Source organism: Kwoniella dejecticola, chromosome 6 (genome assembly GCF_000512565.2).
Source record: "Kwoniella dejecticola CBS 10117 chromosome 6, complete sequence".
Taxonomy (NCBI): Eukaryota; Fungi; Basidiomycota; class Tremellomycetes; order Tremellales; family Cryptococcaceae; genus Kwoniella; species Kwoniella dejecticola.
The window spans coordinates 1,668,582-1,693,327 of record NC_089306.1 but is presented as its reverse complement, the minus strand read 5'-3'; the positions used below and the strand labels follow the sequence as shown (position 1 = coordinate 1,693,327).

Here is a 24,746-nt window from a genome sequence, read left to right as displayed (position 1 = left end):
TACTGCAGTATAACAACATCAATTTCAATGGTGTATACTCGCATATCTTGTTATTGTGATACCGAGGATGATCAGTACCAGCACAAACCTCAATAAGATCCGTGATGCGCAACGTGCGACCCTTCACCGATGTACCAAATACAACTGCTATGCAGCAGAATCCGACTCAGCATGAAAATGCATCACATTCAAGATTCGGAATCTTGTAGGCGATCGACTGGAATTTACTCTGATGAGTTACTACTGATATACAACTTTCCTTTCCTATCTGGCCATTTTTTCATTTTTGCATTTCTGCCTTTGTGTGCACCATTCAAATCTCGTCAATCTCAATGTTTAACAACACATGGAGCATCCATAAGGTTACACCGTTCACGCCGTCTCAGCATTCTTATCCCCTGAACCTCTCCTCGAAGGGGGTTGACTAACTCCTTGAATCCGAATCTCTGCAGACGGTCTTCTTGAATGTCCAGGTCCACCTTGACCTTGGCCTTGTCCAGATAACGAGTTCCTGCGAGAGACAGCTCTTGAAGGCGTAGCTAAAGTCGCCCTGCCCGATCGTAGAATCCCTTGAGCCGATGCTATGGATAATTGGATTCTGCATGTATCGCAGTATCTCATAGTGAACGTTTCCACATGCAGCGCGTGAGTCCTGTTATCAGCATGGGAGATTAGCTTCTCTCCCTTACATATTGCGTTTCAGAACAGGAACATTCGATATGCAGCCAAGGGTCAGAAAGGAAGGACAGCAGGGCATGACTTACCCGCAGAAAGCTCCTCCGCATCCACCACAATGTCTTTTCGGTTCTGCCAGAGCAATCAAATGATCAGCTATTAATGGTACTTATTACTTTGTACCGAAATGAAGGCAGCTTCGACAGTTATCAGTTCAAAACAACTCACCTAACAATCCGAAATGCCTCGAGCAGCCTTGGGCCATACATTGATGCGAGACCATGTCCGATACGTGTCTTGCTGGTCCGTCAGGCAAAGACCACTGGTACACACCCCATTTTGATTTCGAATTATCGTCCGATGGCTTAAAAGCAGCATACAGGGTTTCGCTGTACCACGCAATCCGCGCAAAGCCAACAAGTCAGCATATACAAAACAGACCCACTCTCAGCCGTCGACCGAAATCACAAAAACTCAGAAAGAGGACAGATGCTCGATCCACACTCACCCCATGAATTTAACCATACAGCAATCACCACCCAAATGATCCTCGGAGCGGGGTACATCACCTTGTTCGACCAATGTCCAGGGCCTCGTAGGCTCATCATCGTAAGAAACGAATTCGTTCTGTCCCGGAACGCATCGGTATAAAACCACTTTTGCCCCTACACCAATCGCGAACAGGACTCCGGAACTCAAGAATTCCCTATTCAGGAACGATATCCCGCCTGTGAATTGGAATCGGTAATCCGACTCGGTCGAAGTGGACGATGATTCGGAAGCTTCTGGTTGTTCCAGAGCTGTCGAAGCGATCGGATGGCCGTTCAATGAGAAGAGGTAGATGTGCTGGGATGAAGCCAAAGCGATTTGACCCTACAAGCCAGACGATGACGATCAGCGTTCGAAGGCATAACGAGACCGAAGTAGATTCAGCCCGCTTACATCTGCTTCATTGATTGTACAGAACTTGATCGGCTCTTTGTTGCCTGTCTGCAGCGTCCTAGTATACCTCAACTTGTTTGTATCCCAGACCATAGCCGTTCCGTCCTGTAAACATATCAGCTCTTAAACTTTTGAGCTCAAATTCGGGGTAAAACGTGTATGTGACTCACGTCTGATCCGCTGACAAGCAGACTCCAAGAGGTGTTGGCTGCCAAACAAGTGATCTTGCCTACATGCCCTCTCAGTGTCGCTTCTCTCTGTAGAGAGGCATCGCCTCGTCGATATCCTCCGGACTTGATGGTGAGCCTCCAGGCAGTCAGTACTCCTTGACCTGACACAGTAATCAACAAAGAAGGCGAAGCAAATATAGCATCATCGACGTAAATGCCCTCAACGAGGTGAATAAGCTGAAAGGCGCACATATGATCAGCGGTGATACATTTGTGATTCATCATTCTTCAAGTGACACCCACTTTAACAGCTGATTCCTGATAATAGACTCTAATTGACCCGTCCGTAAATCCATATTGCAAAGATAAGTGCGGGTGAGCAGGAACCGACAACCTATACTTCTGCGTGGATTTGGGTTTAGTATCCACGCCGTATGGAGGTACGATATCATCGATAGGTACACTAGCTTCCGAGATGGGTAATATACTCCTGAAGAGCAATTGCCAGTGCTCCGCGACCCCGAATCGAGCTGAGATGGGTAGACTCGATCGTCCACCTAGATATCGATGAGGATGAGGTTGTTTGAAAATCTGAAGAGGTGTTTGACCGAAGTTATGGATGATGGCTGTTGAGGCTGCTTTTTCTCCCTCGTCTTCTATATTCTCTAGATCGATCGCGCCTCGGTATGACAAAGGATGGAAGCAGTTAAGGGCGGATGGCTCCCGTTGCTTGTATCCGAACGTCAAGTCTATCCAGTGCGATAGGTGACGAGACACATAATCCGATTCAAGGGCTTCCCTATGCCTGTGGATGAAGAGCAAGGGATCGCCCAATGCCCATGGAGGTAATGCCACGTTGTCGACTTGATCTCCTGAGCTTTGTTTTCGACCGAAGTCGTGATGATTCTGCGCAACATCGTTAGTGAGCTGATTGTGACAGACCACAAAAACGATAAAATACTGACCAGGTTCCACAAAAAGGCTGGGGTATAGTAGAACTCCGGTATGAGCTCCCTGACATCTCCCCGATTATCCGCTGAAGCGGACTCCCAAGCACGCGGGACGCTCGAGAAAAGACGGTCGGCCAGATCAAAATTTCCGCCCTGTAAATTCAGCTTGTATCAGCTATTTGCTCTTCTCCTCGTCACGGAACCGGACTCACTTGTAACGCCAAGAATATTTCGGTGAATGGCGACATTCGAATCATGAAACCGCAAACGATCATCGATGAGCTATAGTGCGTCCCATAATGGCTGATCGAAAAATTGTCAGCTACTCGCAACCACAAGCCGACGTTCGTATATAAGCTTACAACGGTTTTTCTCCCACCCCCTCCGTAGCACTATATCGCTCAGTAGCATCTTCCCTTCGAGCCGGTGTCAGTGCGCCCATCGGCCACTTGAAATCTCTGAAAGAGCTGTCTAGATGCAAATCAAGCGTTTCCGAGGTGTAGTCCGCCAAGACCCACGGAAAGACTGGATATTGCGTGACATCTGCGTTCACTAATATCAGCTTTGTCCGATACCTACAACGGTGCTAACTGATCTTACCGTTTGGTGTCCGATTGGCATATTGATTGAGTAATTGCAGATATGCAAACTGGGGGGAGAACGTCAGCACAGGCATCAGAGAAAGAAAGCGATACTGATGAGGTAGTTCAAACCCACATTACTGATTTCCCTGTTTTGCCATTTTCTCATTAAAGCTTCCAGCTGCTGCTCAGATCGATCCATGGCTTTCGTGACCGTATCAACCACGAAATTACCGATGACCGAGCGTGAGATCGCATCTCGATGATCATTCTTCGACCCAATCTTCTGCACTACGGCTTGACGTTCTTTCTTATCTTGGAAAACGATCAAGAAATTCCTCTTATCCATGAAATACAGTTCTAATGCGACGTCACGGAATAAGAAAGCTCGCTTGTTATTCTCCACGATTTCGTTATATGACCAACGATGGCTTTGCTGATCGCCAGAATCTAGTCCCGCTAAAGTTCCTGAGGGTATAGATAGCGCGTCCTTGTGTGCGTCCTTGGCGTCGATTACTTCCCCGTCAGCTTTTTGTACGAGTCCGTCGATGAGATAAAGATTCTTTTTCCCAAGAATGAGTAATCCAGCTGGAAACATATCACACGGTCAGTACCTTTGTTATACGTGCAAAGCTATTAGACAATGTCTGCCACTCACGACAAGCATCAACACCGACGATTCGGACGATGTTCTAGAGTAACATCACTCGATCAGCTGTCTTCTTCACAATGCAGGCAGTGGTAAGCGACCCACGTGAGCTTCTTCGACCACATCGCCGGCTTGCAAAGTCCTAGCGATCCTGCGCATCTTATCACCCTTATCATCCTCGACCTCCACGTAGCTATCCATGTCGCCATTGTCGTCCGATGCCACACTCGGAGCTTGATTTGAGCCTGTCCCGGTACTCAGACTCGGCGTCGCGGCTCCACCAGCCGGAGCCGGGGGTAAAAGTGGCGGTTCTTCCTCCGCTATAGACTCGGTCTCCCCTAGTGCTAGTGCGAAGGGATCTTCCCAAGGTGCGACGTTCATCCTTGACACAGCCGACGAAAGTTCGTCTACCGATGGTATCGCATCCCGTAATTTATGTCGGGTGCGCGATACGCCGGATTCAGGTAGATTCGTTATACGTTCCAATCGAGCTCTGCCGTTCGATCGGGGGTCAGCCATTCCGTTCGGCTCAACCGTTTTTTAATATGTGTTTCAGTCGGACATGCTCACCTCATTCGCAGAGGTCCTTCACTACCGTCCAAGCGCCAATTCACTTGATCCTCTTTTTCCGGCCACAAGCCATTCTCAGCTCGTAAAGCCGCAGCTTGGCGTGGCCAATCGATCGTAGAGATCTTCTGCCAATGCTCCTTCCTACAGTCATACAATTCCATCAGCTGATGATGTTGCCCTTAAAAGCTTCATCCGACTGACCTTTCTAAAGTCATTTTGGCATGACTTTGCGAATCCTGGATCGTAATCGATCAGCTTAAAACCACAGGCTAGACGGCAAGAAAGGCTGGCTCACAGTTTGGATAATTATCATTTTCCAAGCCGCGTTTTTATCCCGTCCGCCCTCCAAAATAGATTCTCCAGTGATGACTCTCTTAAGGGGTACACGTTGCTCCATGATCGACCTGGATTTAGTGAATCCCGGCATGTCCATCGAAGGTCGCCGTCTGGCTGATCCACCTATTCCAGGTGTTCCAGCAGGCGAAGTGCCGAACCTACTAGGGAAAGACTGTCCGAAATACGATGCTGAGCCTCCTCCGATTCTGGGCGAGGTAGGTGACATGACAGTCGACGAAGATAATGGGACTTTGTTGGAAGGCGTTGTCTGCAGTTGCTCGATTAAGAGTTTCATCTGGAATCGAAACGTTTCGCTCGTCTATATTCTGCTCAATTCCCATAAATGACAGGACGGCTTACCTGATTCATTGAGGCGACGGGTAACTTTGCCAGCTCCGTCAAAGCAGTAAGAAGTCCCACAGCAGCTTCTCTCTGCGCTTTGATCGTTTCGGGTTTACCGTTTGTACCTCCTGATACAGCTGCAAAATCCGCCATATTGGGTAAAAGGTTGTCCACCTTTTTCGAGGGTACTTGTTTCCTGAAAGCCGACGACGAACGGTAAATTGACGTTATTTCTTTGAGCAGAAGTTCCAATAGATTATCGTCGCCATTGACATTATTGTCTGTGCCATTTCGTGATCAGCGAAGAGAGGGGGTCAACACAGATCTCGTAAGTGGGCGGATGACTTACCGATGATGGTCGGGAAGAAGCTGACTGATCGAATTGAGGCTACAGACTTGCGCCTGCCTTGTAACGTAGGTATATAACCCGGCTCATCACTATCTCCAGCTTGTTGTAACAGTGTGTCCAGAGCAGCAAGAAGGCAAGTAGCCATATGAGGGGATTGTAGTGTTTTGATATCTTTTCCTGTTTCTTTCGCCTGCTCTCCAACCATGGTGCGTACAACGATTTGCTGTATGTCCGATCTCCATATTGGTGCTAGAGTGGTCGCGAGCAGCGCAAAACCACCTTCATTTTCGAATGACCTAGAGAAGCTGTCCGAGGAAGACAGGACCGTACAGTGTTCCAGTATCTCCAAACATGGCTTGACCACGTAATAAGATGAGTTTGACGAGATGAAGATGACCAGCAGTCGATGTAATGCCAACGACTTATTGAGTTTCTTCAATCGAGCTTTGTCGGCACATAAGGAGGAGATCATGTTCAATATCAGAGCCGCTGGGACTTGATATGGGGGCGGTTCGCTTGTAGGATTGAAAGTGAAGGACATGCTATCTGTCCAGAGAACGTCAGCTTGCTGTGAAGTACTGTTTCGTATGACAGCTTACTTTGGCAAAGAGCGGATACTAAATAGGAAAAGACAGGCTTGATGGAATCTTCGCTACTCCACCTGGCTTCCAAAGCCAATCTTAACGCATCTATGGAAGGTCGATCAACTTCTGACTTCAGTGATTGTCACAAAGCTGACTTACCGACAACATTAGGTACAACTTCTAGATCGAACAAGCCAGATCTCAAAGCATATAACATCTTCTTCACCATAGCAGATTTCTGGAATGTTCGCAATATATTGAATCGCTTATGTTTCGAGATCGACAGTAGGTATTCAAAGTGTTTCAAGTAAAATCGTACGACGTCGTCCGAGGCGTAGGACCAGAGTTCAAATTCCAATCCGAGTGCTCGGTAGGCCACGGAATTATGCACAGTCGCGTTTCTAATACGAGATGATCTTAGTATTCCGCCAATCTTCTATGCTGCGATGCGGATGGGCAAGTGAATCAACGGCATTGTATTACACTTACGCAGGTTTATCCATATTGATACCTAACATAGAAAGCAAGATCTTGGCGCACTGCTCATCGAATAATTGTGACATTTTGGGTCGAAGTATAGCAGCAAGCAGGTCGAAACCGTCTGTAGATGTGTGAGGTCAAGATCCGTTATGTGAAGTCGCGCAGTCCCACTCACGGATTCTTTCCATTTCTTCACTGGCAGACCAGCTATCCTTGATCAGATCCTTGAACATTCCTAGCGTAGTAACGAGCTCTTCTTTGGTCTTACTCAGATCAACCAATTTCAGGAGGACAAGCCCTCCTCCAACAGCTGAAGTACTTTCGTCCAGACTCGTAGCTGAGAACGGACTGATATTGCCTACTAATCGAGCGGTTCCATGTCGAAGCTGTTTGGCACGTAATGGGTGAGGTATTGCTGCGTTAATACATGATCCGAGGGTAAAATCGTAATCTCGAGCAGCCAGAGACAACATGATCATATCTTCTGGTATGGCTGGGCCAGACCGTATAGCTCGAACGAGGATCGAATTTGATGAATGAGTGAAGATCTTCTTATCTTTCCCTTCCCTAGCTAAATTGCTGAGATAGATATTAATCGAGGTTGCGCCTTCATAGGTCAGGAATTTGCCCAGCGGTTCTTGGAGATTCCCGGTATATCTCGGACCGAGGTGATGCATCAGCCTCACCAGGTCTTCGGGTACAGCTTCCTCCAAGAGTAGGGTCCTGCCCAGCATCCATTCATTTTCTTCTTCTCTGCCCACAGGACTTGCCTTCTTTCGGGCTACTTCCTCTTCCTCTGGCCGATACTCCCTCCCTACGGCTAAACGTATGGCGTCTGCCGGGATCCCAGCCCTGACGCCAAGCTGGGGTGGTTGAGAAGGCGAGATGCTTGACGGTACAGGAAAGGGCATTCTCATCGCGCCAACCCTTAGACCATTCACGAATATCCTGATCTCTCCTAAATCTGCTCCTTTCGGTTTCCTGCAGCCGACGGAGAAGTGCACCCATTGGAAATGCGGTATCAAAGCGTCATTCGCTCCACAGACCATTTCCCCGTCACTCGGTGAAGGGGGAGTCTCTGTGGAAGGTGTACTTGGTGTCGAGGTGGTTTCTGGTGAGTGGACTGTTGTCGTTATACCTATCTGGGAGCTCTCGAGGATACGTATCTGGAATAAAGGCTGTTTGCAGCCTTTTTGGGACATCTGGAAGAGCGTCAGAGGCTGATTTAGTTTGGTTATATGCAGCCAGCACTACATATGAGAATTCGTCGTCAGCAAAGTGCGCACAGTCGCGTTCGATTGACTCACAGAGAAATTGAATCCTTTCTGTCCACCCATCCAAGAACGTCCCGTCTCTTTCATCTGCAATCCACCCAAAGTGTCGCCATTTCCGCCCTTGAAAACAAAGACATCAGGCCAACGCGATTTCATGGCATGCCTGAGCAGGTCTAGGACTTCGAGATTCAGGCGCTCCTCGTCTGGAGGCAGCCTATCGACATCGATATGTAGATCCGGCTTCAAGCGCGTTGGAGCTTTGGGCGTGTCCAGTATGGGTTCTGGTGAAGCGATCATTTCCGGCGTACTCGTCAGCTTTCCTGATTGAGTCGCGCTTTGCTCGGTATGGGGCGGCTTCGCAGTCAGTTCTTGCTCCGGAACGATTGAGCTGGTAATCTTGACTAAACCGAATAATCGCCATACTAGATTTTGCGTCACCCCAGCCTCCAGAAGTCTTCTAAACAAGGCCAAATAGACTTTTCTAAGATTTTCCGAAGGTGGTCGCCAGGGTTCTTGAGTGTCTTCTTCATCGTCCTGGCCCATGACATTATGTATCCAGTCTTCCCGCGCGGGGAAAGTCACTTCATATGACCGCTTTTCGGGTACCCCATATAATTTGACCACCAAGAATTCTGACAAGTCGGGCAACTGCGTGACCATGGAAAACAGGTTCAGAGTCGACGCAGAAGCTATAATTGACAGGATCTGGAAGGTTAACTCCACGTTCTTCGCTTGATCGTTTGCGCCATCACCCTCGAACGAGCTTGATATATGAGATATGCGTTGTTTCCCCTTGCCCTTCCGCTTGGCATCGGCACTGTCTCCCTTGATGTAAGTCCATAAGAGCTTGAGAGCACCACTAGTAGAAGGCCGGATATTCATATCACCCAGACGCTGTGATATAAGCGAAGATATAGGCTGGTCTGAGCTGGCAGTAGGAGGGGATTGGAAGAGGGATAAAATGGAATAATTGTTATTGCAGATATGAGCAAGCAGTAGAGCGACGATCTGCGGATCCATCGTATTGGAAGGTGAAGTCGCGGAAAGATTGGATAGGGTAGGTAAAAGTAGCATATAGCCACCGATTTTCTGATTCACACCAAGTGAGCCAGACGATCCCTTCGGCTGCAACGGCAGGGACATGATTTATGTCCACTCACTTCGAATTGCAATTCCCCTTGTCTGTCGCCCAGAGCCCAAGCCAGGACCTCGAACGCCAAGCGTACTCCTTCCATACGCTGCACTTCACGGACTTGCCATTCTTCCTCTGTCAATGCTGGTTTCAGATCGTCCTTCCCCCTCCAGGCTAACCCATCACTGAGACATAGAAGCAGAGTTCGGAACCCCGTATGTCGACGAAATGCCCTTCGAGAGAGGAAATGGCAAGGTATCGACAGAATCTGCGAGAAAATCTACGGAAAGGCTCACATTTCCATGAGCGATCCGACAAAATTCCGACCCAGAGATCTCTCATCGTGAGGGTGCTTCAACTTACTTCGACATAACGCATGACATCCGCTCCATCTTCCAAGCTCCTTATTTCCCTCAGATACTCAACTACCTTTACAGCATCCGTATCGACCTCATCTTCATCTTCGCTCTCCTGCTCTTTCCCAGCTATATCAGTACCTATTGACCATCCACTATCTCCTCCGCCATCATGTACGTGCGCATGCGAAGATCCGGTCGGACCGGGCGATTTGGACCTGCCTAATCCAGCGGGAGCGGGCGATTTGCTTCTTGCTCGACTAGCAGATTTGGCTCGGGCAGTGTATGGGACCGGAGTCGAAGGTGCTGAGACGGTCACTGGCGGCGGAGTCAATGATTCAGGCGGTCTGGTGAGATCCTTGAATAGCTTGAACATGTCGTCGTCAGACCATTCAGATTATGCGGTTGTGGAGAGAACGCGAGAAGTGCAAAGCCAGATGTTGGTCACGCTCAGCCCTTCGCAGACATCCGTGTCGCTTCACCTCGCTGGAAGCACCTTGAGATACAGAGGATATCAAGAGCGGAAGGAGTCGTTGTTGTAGCAGTCTTTCACAGCTCTGTGCTTGCTTGAGTCCAGTCCAGGTATTCGTCAACGGTCATTGAGCCAACATGGGTGGTCATGTCCCGGCTATTAGCGCCCATATGGGTTCCCATCAACGGAATCAAATTTTCCTCTACAACTTGCATCACTGGCACACGAGCCCGACGAGACGCTATACATGTATGCATGTACTATAGTTGCAAAGGTTACTTCTCACGATTCCATCTCCATTTTCAATGTGACAATCGAGTCACAGGTACAGGTAAAAGAGGACAAGTTATACTCATTCCTCTCCGTGTGCCCGTCCGTCTAGCTCTATCTAAGCCAATACTCTAGCTACACCGATAGCAGCGGCTCCTCCAAGGAAGGCAGTCCACATGACAGGGGCGTAAGTGAGTTCACCGGCCGAAGAACCTCCAGCAGAGCTATAGCGAAAGTTTGTATAAACATTCCTCATCAGCATGCAAATCAAACGCAAGCGACACGTGATATGTAACCTCATTCTCGATGTGATGTTTGAGTTTGGCGAGGGGAGAAGACTCACGCAGCAGCACTTGAAGCTGCTCCAGCTGCAGATCCAGCTGCACTAGTAGCTCCTCCAGCCGCAGACCCAGCAGCACTGGTCGCTCCACCGGCTGCACTGGTAGCTTGACCAGCGGCCGAGGCAGCAGCGCTAGTTCCTGCTCCGGCGGCACTAGTGGCGTCTCCAACGACTGAGCCTGCTCCAGAAGTAGCTTGGCCGGCTACACTTCCCACAGCGGAAGTTCCAGCTCCGACAGCGCTGTTCGGTTTTCATTCCCAAGACCAAGAGAATCTTTGTATCAGCCTCGAATCCTAAGTCGTGCTTTTTTTGAATTAGAATGAGACGAGATTCAGAACTCACGAGGTAGCTTGTCCAATGACACTTCCTGCTCCGCTAGTAGCTTCGGAAATGATGGATCCTGCTCCTCCGGTGGCTTCGGATATGATTGAGGAGACTACAGGAAATGCCCAAATGAGTCAGCTCAGGTCAGGGTTCCAATGCAATAATAGGGTACGATATTCTGAAAGCAAGGCCAAATCGAGATGAAAGGGTTGGGCCGCCCAAGTGTTCATGAGGAATCGCAGTGATATCTCGAGCCACTCACGTTGTCTAGCGTTCAGCTCCCGTTCAGCACCAGCTTTACCAATCTGGAAAGTGGGTGGAGCAGGCGTTGCTTCGGGGTTGGCAACTGCCAAAGCAGCAGGTACAAGGGCGAGGAGGGTAGTAGCTGTGAACTTCATTTTGTTTGTTTTGTTTTGAATTACTTGATGAGTGATCTTATACAGAGGAGCAAATATTTCCAAGTTATAATTATTATGGACAAACAGCTGAGAACGAGGCGTTCAAAGGTTCAAAGACCGCCATATTATTTATATATGTGAATTCGCTCTTGGCGGTTCCAAACTAGTACAAGTGAGTGCTGTAAATCAAGCTCGTCATCCGATATAGCTGTGACCTTACGCCGGTATTTCCTGATTCCTAATTCCTGAAGCACAAGGAGGGGGGAACAGATGGGACTCCACTTGCAACTTGCTACATGTGGTGAAAATGTGCTGTAAGGTGTTATCGTATTATTGTATGACGTAGAAAGCGCGCCACACCCCACATTGGTTCACGGGAATTTCCCAAAGCTGACTTTAGATAAAAGTTAGTCACCTTCGTCATACGCACGTACGAAATAACTCATGTCCGTGCGCAGTCGATTAATCTCCATTTTTTCCACGTGGAGAAACAGCGAGAACAGAAAAGTCATAACATAACACACTGTAACACCATACGATACTGAAACCACACCAGTCTATCACTACACAACGATACGATATACTGTGGTCATAGTACGAGATCGACCCAATGCGCACCCGAAGGCGTCATTCGCGCTTACTGCTCCTGGGCCAAGTTGAGACTCTCAAAGAGCAGCAACAGCTACGACGGCTCCAAGACCAAGGACAGCCAAGTTGGTGTTAACACCATCGACGAATCCCGAGGACTTTTTCGAGGTCGAGGCAGAGGCTGCAGAGGCAGAAGCAGACCCACTGGCAGCGTGAGATCCTCTGTGTGAACGCGGAAGCACAACATCCGCAGTGGATCATGATCAGCTATCACATACCAACCTCAGGGTCGAATGGAACTGGATCAAGACTTGTCTAGATGACTTACGAAGCAGCAGCGGTAGCACTAGTAGCTTTGGACATCACGGCTGAAGTCGCGCTGGCAGCTTTGGATACCACGGCCGAACTGGCGCTAGCTGCATGAGAGGAACCTGCATTGTCATCGAATGGTCAGAATCAGTAGCTGCACCGCTCGATATCGGTATAAATCATAGTGAAGGGAGAGTAGCAGAAGATTGAGAAAGGATCAGTTCAGCGGAACGCGAAGCCGAACATGATGTTAGAACAAAGGAAAGGACATGTGCAAGAAGCGGACGAGGGATGTGGAAAAGCGATGGTCTTGGAGTCGAGGCGAGTGCAGAGGATGATGAACCCTTGTCTCCGGTGTCGACGATCAGAAACCCAATGACTCACTCTGGGCAGCAGTGTACACAGCTACGAGCGGAAGAAGTGCGAAGTAAGTGAATTTCATGGTGTCGTTCTCGTGTTCGTGCTTGATCCTCTCGATTTTAGAAGTATGATCGTGAGCGTGAGGATGAGGGTGAGGATGAGTTTGGTAGTCAAATCAAAGGGATCAGACGTTGTAATGAGTGGGCTTAAGGAAGAGACGTTGGGTCGAATCGAGGGCGGGGGAAGTACCACGGGAGACTTTGAACTATTTATACCTCATTTCCAACATACTCACTGAATACGGTCAGCCAGCACCAAAGACAAGGAACGCAGAACGCGATACATAACATGTACCATGCAAGCTATCTATCCTGGCGATCCTCATCGCAGTCCGTTTCGAGCGTCCAACATTTCCCTGTCTCATACTCTTCACCAAACACTTCACGGTGATAGCTCTTGCACTGCCTCGCAGCGATTGCACCTGGAACAGATTATTTTGGATGATTCCGTTTGATCAACGATCAATCTCTTTCCCCGTCGAGTATATCTCACATATCCCACATAATCGCACTTAACAGCAACGCTATCTTCGGGTCCCCATATCTATTTTGAGAGTATTGACGATACATTGAGACCATCTGCTTCTGTATCCCGACTCGATTCCCCCGCTCAATCACACCCGTCTTTGCATCCGTCACAATGCATTCAGTAAAATACCTTGTATAATACGGTGTATTTTCCGTGTCGATCAGGTACGCTGTCATTCGGTAACGTAAAATCCGAGAATAGATCTGCGTAACTCGCAACTCGCAATCCGATATTCCATGTTGGGTTCCTCCGAATGTCTTTATAAAAAGATCCGGCACGTTGGCTGTCATGTACCAATGCGCAGCACTACGTTGGGTCATATAAGACCAGGAAGGCGGATTCTCTTGAACGACTTGCGGATGATGAGTGCGCGCGAAAAGCGCAGTCAGGTCAAAGGTGTTTGAGGGGCACTGCAAATCCGCAGCGCCACCACGACCTTCGATCTTCCTCCATCAACTGTATCGTGTCGCCTTGACAAGTCCTACTTGACTACTTTCCACATCAAATCATTCATGGGGAATGAGGTAGTTCACAGCCTTCGTAGCGATCTGGAAATAGCTGAGGACTTCGAGTACGCTTACCTGAAATTGCTGTGCATTTGCTCAACGGAAGTAGATGTCTGACGACTTATTGGATCTGGAGTGCTGGACATGGATGAATGCATGAAAGTCCGTCATTCGGTTGAAGAGTTCTATGACTGTGAGTGTATATGGTACAAGAAGGATAATCGGTCGTATCACGTATCATTATGCTCGGTAACGACTAGGTGAAAGGACGAAGCATCTGAATCACGATGGCAGTAGTCTAGTTGTCTCACAAGCCAGCGGCGGCTACCACAGCACCGAAACCAAGAGCAATGAGCTTATTGTCGACACCGAGGATGTAGCCGGCACTGTCGCTACCGGAGGCAGCAGCGGAAGCGGCAGAAGAGGCAGCCGATGCAGCTGAGGAAGCGTGAGAGGCAGCGTTGGTGGATGCGCTGTATACCGAGCCCGAGCATCATTAGCGCAATCAGACATGCGACGAAACGCAAGGAAATAAGATGAGGGAATTGTCGGTTCTACGCACCTAGCAACGGCACCAGAAGCGCTAGAGAGTCGAGAAGCGACAGCACCAGAAGCAGAAGAAGCCAAAGAGGCGGCGGTGGTCTGGGCACCACCAAGAGCAGAATCGATATTGGAGGGAGCGTTGGTGGCGACGGAAGCGATGGCGCTGGTAGCTTCTCCGAAGACACTGGTGACGTCGGTGACACCTGGTGAGTCTGTCAGTCAGCACGCATCCAACTGACCTTGACCTTCATCGGAGTCGGAGGATGAGCATTATGCATGGATGCGGAGAAGAACACTCACCTTCGCCGACAGCTGATGTAGCTTGGTCAACAAGAGAATCTAGACCAGATGTAGCTTCGTCGAAGACAGAAGTAGCACCCTCGATACCGTCGTCAAGGACCGATCCGACTTGATCACCAGCGGTAGGGTCTTCGCCATCGGCGGACCCGTCATCTGTGAGTACGCAGTACATGTCAGCTAAGATGGACAAGAGCTTTTGAAAGTGCGGTGGCGGAAAGGAAATGGGGAGATACATGGCCCTGCAATACCGGTATTGGGGCGCCAGTGCGCAAGCTATGAGTGTGATTGATGTCTGAAGAGCTTCTGATGGGCAAAGTATTGTTGCGTAAATGTGGGAGACAGAGCGAAACGGCAGATCGAACACATGTGAAGAGATATGAAGTCAAAGGACGGAATGATCTTCATGGGATCACCCACTCACCTTGTCGTCTGACTTTAGCAAAAGGTAAAGCTGTAGGAGCAGTGGCAGCTACGGCAGTAGCGAGGAGAGGGATGATAGCGAAGAAGGTAGCTTTCATTTTGATTAATTGACTGTGCGGTGGCCGAGTGGAATTGCGAGCTGTGAAAGTTCGTTTGATTATTTGTTGTGAATGTCCAATAGAGAATGAGTTGAGATAAGATACAGATGCAAAGTCAAAATCCAATCTCGATACTTATATATGCATGATGTGAGAGTGTGAAAACAACCCTCGGCCCGGCGGTGTCTTCTGAGCACAGACCACTTCAAGGGCTATGATGGATGCGGGGTAACGTTACACAGCATTCATCAGTCACTCTTCTTCGTTCCCTTCATTCCACGAACATAGCATCAATTCTAGACTCTAGACATACCGCATTGATCTATGGTACAGTCATGCGCAGTCTATTCTAGGATACCACTATATGGATATTTGATGGTTGCCAAGGAGAAAGAAGCTTGATCTGCCGCTAAATCCTATGAAATGACGTGATTTGATGGGGTTGATGCGTTTCATGCGTTGCTGAGTGGCAATGATCTTCGAAGGCTCATGTATACCTACATCATCGCTATACACTACCTACACAGCATTATGGTGCGAACTATGCATACATGCACCAATCTCGCTTCTCATGCGAGTTTCTAGCACGTCTTCACAAATTCAGTCAGATGCGTGTAAGCTAGAGAAAGCGGAAAGCCGGAGGTATTCGAGCGCTCGAGTAAAGCTGAAACCATCCCAAAATCAATCGCGTCAAATCGCTAACATAGGCACGAGATCCGTTCGTTCGTTCGGTCGTTTCACCTTATTTGTGATACCTCTATCTTACCACATTCGCAACGCCCTCAACAAGTAATGCATTCATGGTAACAACCACATTATAGATGAAACGGGCATTAAATTTCTACAGTCACTTAGCAGGGCAAGGCAAGACTCAGACAAACTGTTCCACCACCGCTACCTCATTTCCTGCCATCCCAAATAAAGCTTTTCGAACTACTCAACGGAATATCATCCTCTCCCTCTTCCCCCAGATCCCGTTGGCTCGTCGTGACTCGACCACCGCCCGAGACTACTCCTGGGCTTTGTGCAGACTTCTTTGTGGGGGTTCCACTTGGAGTCACGCTGAAGTTGAATCTCCCAGAATTACTGCCTTTGTAATTATCCCTTCCATCCGAAATCACATTGACACCTTCGCGGACCAGCTTCGCGTCAAGTATCTCTCTTATCCTCTTGCGGCCCACTAGAGTGTGTAAGAGGGAGTGAAAGTACAGCACGGGCAGGATACAAGTAATTATCTTCCGGAAATCACCTAAGCATAGTACAAGTCAGCCTTCAGTCTCACGATAATTGTATGCCAGAGGAGTCATAATTTCGGAACGCACTCAAGGGGTTACCGCCCATCTTTGTGGATGCTTGGTATAACAACAGACAGACCACGGGAGGCAACCTGAAGTACTCAGATTGTAAGTGCGGATCGCAAATCAATCTTTCCAATCGAATCGAAGCTTACATAGTCTCGTATACTATCGAAACTAGCTTATTGAACAGCCTAGTTTCCCTGTGAAAGATCCCATCTCTCGATTTAAACAGCATGATAGTCACTGATCCGCACAATCAACAAATAAACCATCAGCCACCGTCCTACTTGATCTTGTCAATATGAAAACTCACTCAACAAGCACAGACTCCCGTCAACAGCCGTCGTGATCGATCCCCAAATTTGGAATTCCTTGACATTTCGGTTCATGAAAGTCTGTAAGTCGCCTAGCGTCTCAGGCGTGATATGCGGACAAGTGTATCCATCTCCAGCGGCGCTATCTCATTCCGATGCAATCGTCAGCTAAACTTAGAAATCAAATGAAGTGTGCTGGTAGAGCAAACGGTGAACCGGATCGACAGGAAAGATGCGCTGAATCGGCGGCAGCAGGAATCAGAGCACCAACTCACACCATCGCAGCCACGAATTGAGCGGTCAAGCAAGTGGCGAAGATCGGTATCGTCCATTTCTTACTACCCATCATCTGTGTGTAAAAAAATATCGTCAATAAGAAGTCAGTCATGTATGGCATCGGGGACACGTGATAGTGATGTGACCAGGACTCACCTTATACGCTCGCCAGGAGTAATACATACAAGCCGAGAGGTTGAACAGGGTACCCAAGAACAAGTTTGTGATATCTCCCAAGATGATATATCGGACCGCCGATGCTGTGTTAAGGGATTTCTGATGTACCAAGACGTAGTTCTACGTGATGACAATCAGAGCGGGAGATAGCGTCATAGATCACAGTCAGTCTTTTACAAGGTCACGATAACGATAAAGATGCACAGTATTTCTTGACTCACCTCTGCGCAAGTGATTCCTAACGTACCACTATCAAGGTACAAGATCAATCTGAGCCCTGGATTGTTTGCTTTCTCGTAGGGATACAAGACCATCGAGTGATAAGACTTACAACGCAATCATAGTCCCAAACGCGATTGCATAGAGGACATACGGATTATCCCTCTTCTTGAAATAATCGAAATATTCGAATGTCTTGCCTAGGATGCTGGATATGATCATAGCTTGTAAGATGATGCCGATCGTACAGTGCCACTGAGGTAGGACATCAGCGTCGCCACGACCATCAACTTCGAGTTTCATAGCGAGTCTGGGGAGGTGAATTAAACGATAGGCTGGGTATTCAACTTACCACGGCATCACCGTTGTTCAGGGTCATGAGTTGCCAAAGCATGTCTACGGGATTACCTGATGAAGATGCAGGCATAGTTGGGTCGGTGGAGTGTGAGTCGCTCATGATGTCTGTCTACTCGAAGTTCGCTGTGCGGAACGAAAGTAAGAAGGGGAAGATAGGAAATGGAGATTAGCTCGCAATGAATAGGTTAATATAAAAGAGTGTAAGCGAAAGTCTATGTATTTCGATTGAGTGGTAATGCGAAAGAAGTTTGGATATTAAGAAAGCAATGAACATTAAAGAGGTACCAGTACAGAGTCCACCCTGATGATCACCTATATAATATTCAGTACCGGAAGACCGGTAGGATAGAAGGGGTTCTTCCAGCTGATCATCGTCCCAGTCTGAGTTTGTCAGTCAATCAATATGCCAAATCAAGCTTATCGCGCCGCACCATCGCTTGAAACCTTCACCGAGGATCTTGCCATCGTAGACCGAACCTTCAAAGCTGATGTAAAGCAATGCAAGAGAGCAAGAAAGCAAGAAAGAATAATTGAAGTAGCAGATTATCGATCGTATCGGTTGACGTTGTATGAAAGGTTCGGTTTCGGAATCCTTTGAGACTGTATTAATCGTCATTCCACGATCCTTTCGAAGACTTGGGAGCCGAGATTGGATGTAATCAAAGGCTTGAGCATAGCGTACTATTCGGAAAGGATTGATTGTGTGCATGACATCTTGTTGAGATGAGGTGTGTGAAAGGGCATTTTGTCGATTCCGTGGATCTTGATGAGCTTGTGAAAGGCATGTGGTATCGCACACACATTCACAAATGCGCACACTCCAACTATTCCGCACACACTGCTTTACAGTTTCGGTGTTCAGGGTCACGCGGTACACACCTACTGTACAGTACACGGCCGGACCGATCTAGGCGGGAATCGATTTCGGTACGCATCGTGCTCGTAGAGTCAATAAGCTCATCCTCGTCTGCGAGTATACCAGTATTTGTGTGTGTTCAATGCAGCATGAGAAGGCTTGCTAAGATACAAAGTCCAGAGCGAGTATCTCCTACTGCATCTCAGGTGGATGGTCGATCGGAAGGAATGATCCACTGCTAATCCGCTACGACACGATTGCGCTCTCGTGTAACATCATACGGACTGCATGATACGGTACTGTATATACCTATAGATACTGTCCATCATATACGCAGAGTAAAAGAGAAGCCGTACAGTGCAGTATAAATTATAATTTCCTAGGCGGACTAACGAATACTCTAGGACCGCCCCTCTTGCTCTTGAAGCTGAATCCTTGCGCTTGTCCTTGTCCTTGACCTGCGAAATCATTCAACCCTCCCATTGGCATCACATTTTTCTGGGCATCATTAAGTAGGATATTAGTAGTTTCGTCGCGGCGCCTGGAATCTCGCATATGTCGAATTTGCATCCTGCCAACCAAAGTTTGGATGAAGGAGTTCCAGGATAATAATGGGAGGATGACGGTGAATACTCTTCTCATATCGGCTATCATCACGCAATCATTCAATCAGCAAGTCATCCCAGAATAAATTGCGAGATGTAGTCCGATTCAGACAATAATATTTATGTGTACGATTGACAGTATGATGTGCTGTTTGAGACTCACTAAAAGGCGAACCACTCAAATTCCCGAGAGAGACCAAGATGAAAACGCATAATGTAGGAGGGAGCCTACAGTATAGTCCAGCAATATGATGTCCGTCAGAATCCAGTATTTCAGGTGGATCATACTGTACTCACATAGTCTCGTAGGCCACCGAAGTGTACTTGTGATATCTTCGATGATCGTAGTGGTATATCCCATATCGAGTCCAGAAAATCAAGAATGCCACTTTGTCGAAAGTCGTCAATCAGCTCCTTCCTCTTCAATGGATTTGAAGAGCAGCGACTCATACTCACGCGCAATGGAAAGAGCAAGATTCACAGTGAGGGTTATTCCACCCCATATTTTGTATAGATAATGACCTCTTTCCATGTATTCCGGGAAATTCGCTAGGAATTCAGCATCGAATGTAGGAGTTGCGAATCCGTAACTTGTTGCACTATGAAGCAGGATCCCATCCCAGAAGAGACAGTCCGTCAACAACAGGTACATATTGTGCGACTAGATCAGACGAGCGGGGATTGACTCACACGATAGTGACTATCATCTGAGTCAATAAAGCCAAAATTAGACCAGCCAACAAGAATCGATTTTTCTTCGTCATCTGTCGATGCTCCAAGCAGTATCGAAGTGAGTTGGCAATAACGGGAATCAGTCACATCAGCATACATTGTTCATGCGCGTAACGTGATATGGCAATAAGACTGACTCACCTGGTAACATCTCCAGGTATAATAGCTACCCGCCACTAGACAGAATATACCGCTGAAGAACATAATCACCATATCGCTCAAAAGGAGGTATCGAATCGAAGAGGCTGCATCGATCTTCCGCTTATATACTAAGATTCTCGTCTATTGTTTGTTTACAAGCCGATGTCAGAATCCGTCTTGCCTCGTTGAGCTTGATTGGTGACACAGTACGAAGAAATTGACTGGACTTGACTTACTTGACTGCACGTGAGTATGAGCAGACCGCTACGCAGACAAATCCACAATCAGTCCCAGTCTCTCTTTTATCATCCTATCATCCAAGATGCTGCCGCAAATACGCACAGCGAAATCACACTGCCACTGATCACACCAACCATCAGCTTATAATTATCTTTCCCCTTCGCCCTTTCGAACCGGTCTATATACTGTATCGTCTTGCTTAGAATGCTCGAGAAGACCATACTTTGTATGATGATCGCTACACCGGAATACCACTTCACACCAATACGGCACAATAGCTCGTGAAGTCAGTCCACACTTGGGCTTAATTATGATACTGTATTGCGACATCGAACTTACGGTAGTTGACTCGGTAGATAGACCCATCACTTCCCACCAAGAGGAATTATGGATAATTGATGACATGGTGACTATAGTGCACCAAATTGTTTATTGAAAAGGCTTGATCTTGCTACAATTACTGCTACTTGCGCTATATGGCTTTTACTCTTATTATGCGAGTTCGACACGATTCGAAAGATGCTGAGGAGTAAGTGGTAACAGCCAGAAAGGGAAGTGATATTATCTCCTCAATGAGCATATCTACCTGAATAGCTGAGAAATAGACAAGCTGAATACCACTGTTCATCGAAAGCTGGTCTCCTCCTTGAGCAGTGTTTCGGCATTCATATTTGTATTCGAATCAAGCGTCGATCGCCCGAGGTTATCTTCGGACGATCGGAACAAACCGAGCTGCCGCACAGACCTTTGGTCAAACTTCTCAGGACCGAAGCGTAAGCCCCAAAGGTATGCTGCACCAGTCCTTTGTGTATGTGAACACATCACTTGTGTGTGCGTGCATGTCTGTATGTCTCGCTCTCAGTCAAGCTCGTTTCAGCTCAACGTTCTGCATGACCGAGACAGACGACTCAAGTGCGGCGATTTCCGATGTAAAGTGTACTCCTGTAGACTGTAGGCGCAGAAGTATAATTTAATGATACCACTCGTTCATGCATTGCAAACTGCATGATGCTTCAAGAATCACATTGTCCGATACACGCGAAGCTGACAATATAAGTACTATGTGTGTACATGAATTATAAACTTCCCGACGTTCCCAAAACGGAGTCAATTCAGATAAGATAAGATTGAGATGATTTGAACTGGGTTTGCCCGTTTACTCTCTCTGCGTGTGATATTGTAGTCCATCGCTGCCGAGACACAATGGGTCTGATACAACATCGCTTCCGCGTCATGCCGTGTATGTTTTTGGTTCTTCTCCCAACATGAATCTCACCTTGGCAATGCTGTTGAAGAAGCATGATGAACAGGTGCCGATTTGTGCGTGATCACACTTTTCTCGTCGTCTGAGTCAATTCCATCGTTGTCGTTCTCGTTCCCGCTGTTCCTCATATCTATAGGCATGGAGACAGGCTCAGGAGTCGATAGTATGTATTCATCCGATCGAGACACGATCGTAGTCTGCTCGACCTGAACATCATCACCAGATGGATCAGCTACCGTGCTGCTAGATTGATACCCAATGACCATGATTCAGACAAGACAAGGAAGGAAAGATGTGGTTGGAGGGCAAGATGTAGAGGACGCGGAAGGAGCGAAGAACGACCAGAAGAAGAGAGCCTCAGACGAGTTGAACAAGCGAAGGACAAGAAGACGAAACTCCACAGACTCAGTGAGACTCACCTTGACCATAGGCATCTGAGGACCTTTCCTTGTAGAGCCACTACTTATAGGCGACTGAAGTTCGATGCCCGCTTCTTCGTGGTTCATAGACCGCAGTCCTGGCGGGTAGGCCGCGTATACTCTCCCTCCGGATCCTTTCCCACTTCCAGCTGATATAGCATGGATTCCGCCTGAGGCCAGCTTATCTTCTAGGAGGTCTCGTAAATCCTGTCGACCGCATAAGGTATGAAGGGCGGAATGATAGTACAGTACAGGTAGAATACAGGTTATGATTCTTCTCATATCGGCTATCACAACACAAGGACATCAAGTCTCGATCAGCGCCGAAGCTTGGATCCGACAGCGTCTTCTGCGAGTTTCATCTGACTCACTCAATGGGGTTCCCTTGCTTCCGCTAGCTGCTTCCAGTATGAGAAGACAGACCACAGGAGGGAGCCTTGAAGTGGGCCCATCAGCTTTCAGAGATTCATGTGGCTGCAAGCTAACTCACATGGTCTCGTAGACGAGGGAGATGAGTTTCCGGAAGACTTTGGTTTCTTTAGAGAACAGACTATCTTGAGTCTTGAAGAGCAGAACGGTCACTGGAATGACATATAAGGATCAGTCTGATGATTAGTATGAGATTGGACTGAACGGGGGAGATATTCGACTCACTGACTACACATAGGGCACCATCGACAACGAGCGTAACAGCTCCCCAGATCTTGAAGAATTTGAGAATTTGAGGCATCAATTTAGGTAATTCTTTTATCGTTTCGACTGATACTTCAGGTAATTTACAACCATGCACAACAGCCCTTCAAGAACTGACGATTAGCCTGTATCTTGCAGCAGCATCATGTGGAAATTCCTATACTCACATGACGGTCATCATCATTTGGACCATACCGCCTATGGCGAAAGGCGGTACCATATATATTTTTCGACCGCACATCTACGATTGCCCAATCAGATCAGATGCGTGCCCCTTCCGAGAGTGTTTCCATATGTGGGTTAGGGAGAACTCACCATCCATACTCTCCAAGTATAATACCCTCCGGCAGCACTATTGAAGATAGCAGCCGTCAAAAGTCGCACCATATCTGAAATCACTAAGAATCGGAAAATGTTCTGGAAATGGTCTTCTCCACAGTATACTAGCCTATAGTCCTGTGAGGCGGGTCCACGTCAGGACTAAGTGGTTATGTTATTTAGACTAAGGACTAACCTCCGCACAAGTAAGAGCTAATTCTCCTCTATCAAGGACCCCAATGATCAGCATGTTTTCGTCCCATGTCCGGAATATCCGCTCACATCTGTATTGTCGTTCCTATACCTATGCCCCATAATAAAAACGGCGAATCGCGATTTGTGAAGTAGGTGAAATACTTGATGGTCATTCCCAGGACCGATGTGACTAGCATTGCTTGTAGCAGTGTTCCAATTAGACTGTACCACTGTAATGACTCTCCGTCAGCACGGTATTCGCGAGGCGTTCAGACCTAGAGCCGGCTGCAAGTCAACTCACTATGGTATCTTCCGGCGTAGCTTTCATCATCGCCCATAACTGCGGCGTGAGGTCTTCTACCGTTAAGACATGCGTTGTTATATTGGACATTGTGACTGACGAGGCTCGTATCAGTCTCTTCTTACAGATCGAGGTATGCGAGATAGCGTCAAATTGAACAAGCTGCTTGAGGATGACAATTCGATGGCGATGGCGAGGAGGATACAGTATAAGCAGGCAAGGTTTACAATCTTTATTTTTCGGGTAGACGATCAATCTATGGGGACGCTCTTCATTTGGCGATATACTATATTTGAGTTTAGTCTGAAAGGGATGTGGATGAAAGGAAATAGCTAATCTTGGTCCACCTGTATTCTTGTATCGCTCGTTATATCTAATCTTGACTATCGCTATCGGAGGCAAATTGATTTCGATGATTACTTTGCTCGTATGAAGAATGATTGGTATAAGGTCCCAATTAAATACCAAAGAATCGATTGATATAGCGTGTGTCTGTGTTTGTGTAGGTAAATGTATGTGGAGAAAGAGTTTCTCACCGAAAAACGCCAGAAAACTTTCGCACCGACCTTTGCCATTTCCACTGACGCCTGCCTCTGCCTCTGTTCTACCTTTGCTGGGCTGTTTCCACATGATCATCCGGCCGGAAGCTTTATCGTGATTTTCCTGTGACGCTTAACGCTCAGACGAAACCCTTGAACTTCAATCTGATTCTGGCGGTATGCGCTCGAGCCCATTTGGTCGATTATCGATTGATGGCTGATCAGTGATAGTGATGAGCAATTGAAGGATGGGTACTTTTGATCGCCAATCTACCCGAAGATGTACTCCGGATCAAGAAGGAACCGGGAACGGGGAGTCGAAGGACCGGGAAGGAGGACTCCTTTGTTCATGTCCTGTTCCCGCTCCTTTCCTTCTGACCTCTGACCTCCTTCGGTCAAAGGCTACCCCAGATCATTGACGAAATGATCCGTAGTGTGGTGTGTATCGCGGATTGACGCGGATCAGTTCCTGGCTTCATTGTGAGTATGTGGTAGCGCACCTTCAAAAGTGGTGGGGTCGATACAATCAGCTGATTGTGTTATCGATGACATGTGTGTCGTGTGCAGGCGTGATAATAATATATCGTGTCTGTGTGTGTAAATGTGCTCTTTGTCTGTGTGTCGGATCTTGTGTGAGTGTGTAAACGGCGTTCTTAGCGAGGTACGTGCGTTTCATACATGAATCCACGAATACCTGGTGAAGTGAGTAATCTTGTCGGATGAGATTGCTTTGTTCCCAATCCTCACCTTGGATCACCCCGAGCTTCAGATTGCATTCCAGGAGTGACGTACTCGAGTTCCGGGAAAAACGGGGTCGCAGGAGATCAAAGCGCAGAATCATCCAGCCGTGGGGTGAACGACGGTACTCAGAGAGCATATGTATGCCCTCCAAGCAC

The 24,746-nt window shown here is 47.7% G+C and overlaps 7 protein-coding genes across 7 annotated transcripts; all 7 read right to left on the bottom strand.

Annotated features, from left to right (window-relative positions):
- Positions 1-372: 372 nt before the first annotated feature.
- On the bottom strand, positions 373-9,766 carry I303_105490 (uncharacterized protein; the record flags this gene model as incomplete). Its single annotated transcript, XM_065969182.1, has 26 exons — positions 373-652; positions 765-807; positions 904-1,064; positions 1,184-1,548; positions 1,618-1,722; positions 1,788-2,024; positions 2,091-2,693; positions 2,753-2,890; positions 2,950-3,040; positions 3,100-3,280; positions 3,338-3,386; positions 3,455-3,906; positions 3,977-4,010; positions 4,073-4,460; positions 4,538-4,678; positions 4,739-4,773; positions 4,833-5,168; positions 5,234-5,496; positions 5,565-6,110; positions 6,164-6,253; positions 6,308-6,549; positions 6,638-6,749; positions 6,804-7,878; positions 7,936-8,991; positions 9,063-9,314; positions 9,398-9,766. The coding sequence occupies 26 exons, from the start codon at positions 9,764-9,766 to the stop codon at positions 373-375; spliced, it is 7,644 nt and encodes a 2,547-aa protein (XP_065825254.1).
- A 484-nt stretch (positions 9,767-10,250) lies between these two features.
- I303_105489 (uncharacterized protein) lies at positions 10,251-11,194 on the bottom strand (the record flags this gene model as incomplete). The annotated part of the gene is made up of 4 exons (XM_018408362.1): positions 10,251-10,356; positions 10,476-10,712; positions 10,815-10,908; positions 11,059-11,194. 4 exons carry the CDS (start codon positions 11,192-11,194, stop codon positions 10,251-10,253), a joined length of 573 nt encoding a protein of 190 aa, XP_018262053.1.
- Positions 11,195-11,859: 665 nt separating this feature from the next.
- I303_105488 (uncharacterized protein) lies at positions 11,860-12,533 on the bottom strand (the record flags this gene model as incomplete). Its single annotated transcript, XM_018408363.1, has 3 exons — positions 11,860-12,004; positions 12,111-12,213; positions 12,476-12,533. The coding sequence occupies 3 exons, from the start codon at positions 12,531-12,533 to the stop codon at positions 11,860-11,862; spliced, it is 306 nt and encodes a 101-aa protein (XP_018262054.1).
- A 1,319-nt stretch (positions 12,534-13,852) lies between these two features.
- Positions 13,853-14,906, bottom strand: I303_105487 (uncharacterized protein; the record flags this gene model as incomplete). The annotated part of the gene is made up of 4 exons (XM_018408364.1): positions 13,853-14,018; positions 14,108-14,291; positions 14,389-14,541; positions 14,810-14,906. 4 exons carry the CDS (start codon positions 14,904-14,906, stop codon positions 13,853-13,855), a joined length of 600 nt encoding a protein of 199 aa, XP_018262055.1.
- Positions 14,907-15,805: 899 nt separating this feature from the next.
- Positions 15,806-17,647, bottom strand: I303_105486 (uncharacterized protein; the record flags this gene model as incomplete). Its single annotated transcript, XM_018408365.1, has 9 exons — positions 15,806-16,155; positions 16,229-16,293; positions 16,357-16,447; positions 16,518-16,660; positions 16,794-16,867; positions 16,951-17,091; positions 17,193-17,220; positions 17,303-17,445; positions 17,543-17,647. The coding sequence occupies 9 exons, from the start codon at positions 17,645-17,647 to the stop codon at positions 15,806-15,808; spliced, it is 1,140 nt and encodes a 379-aa protein (XP_018262056.1).
- A 1,125-nt stretch (positions 17,648-18,772) lies between these two features.
- On the bottom strand, positions 18,773-20,526 carry I303_105485 (uncharacterized protein; the record flags this gene model as incomplete). The annotated part of the gene is made up of 9 exons (XM_018408366.2): positions 18,773-19,050; positions 19,172-19,236; positions 19,306-19,396; positions 19,465-19,607; positions 19,699-19,772; positions 19,882-20,022; positions 20,118-20,145; positions 20,224-20,375; positions 20,461-20,526. The coding sequence occupies 9 exons, from the start codon at positions 20,524-20,526 to the stop codon at positions 18,773-18,775; spliced, it is 1,038 nt and encodes a 345-aa protein (XP_018262057.2).
- An 867-nt stretch (positions 20,527-21,393) lies between these two features.
- I303_105484 (uncharacterized protein) lies at positions 21,394-23,401 on the bottom strand (the record flags this gene model as incomplete). The annotated part of the gene is made up of 10 exons (XM_018408367.1): positions 21,394-21,591; positions 21,805-22,091; positions 22,176-22,240; positions 22,295-22,385; positions 22,459-22,601; positions 22,665-22,738; positions 22,813-22,953; positions 23,012-23,039; positions 23,098-23,240; positions 23,312-23,401. The coding sequence occupies 10 exons, from the start codon at positions 23,399-23,401 to the stop codon at positions 21,394-21,396; spliced, it is 1,260 nt and encodes a 419-aa protein (XP_018262058.1).
- Positions 23,402-24,746: the final 1,345 nt, after the last annotated feature.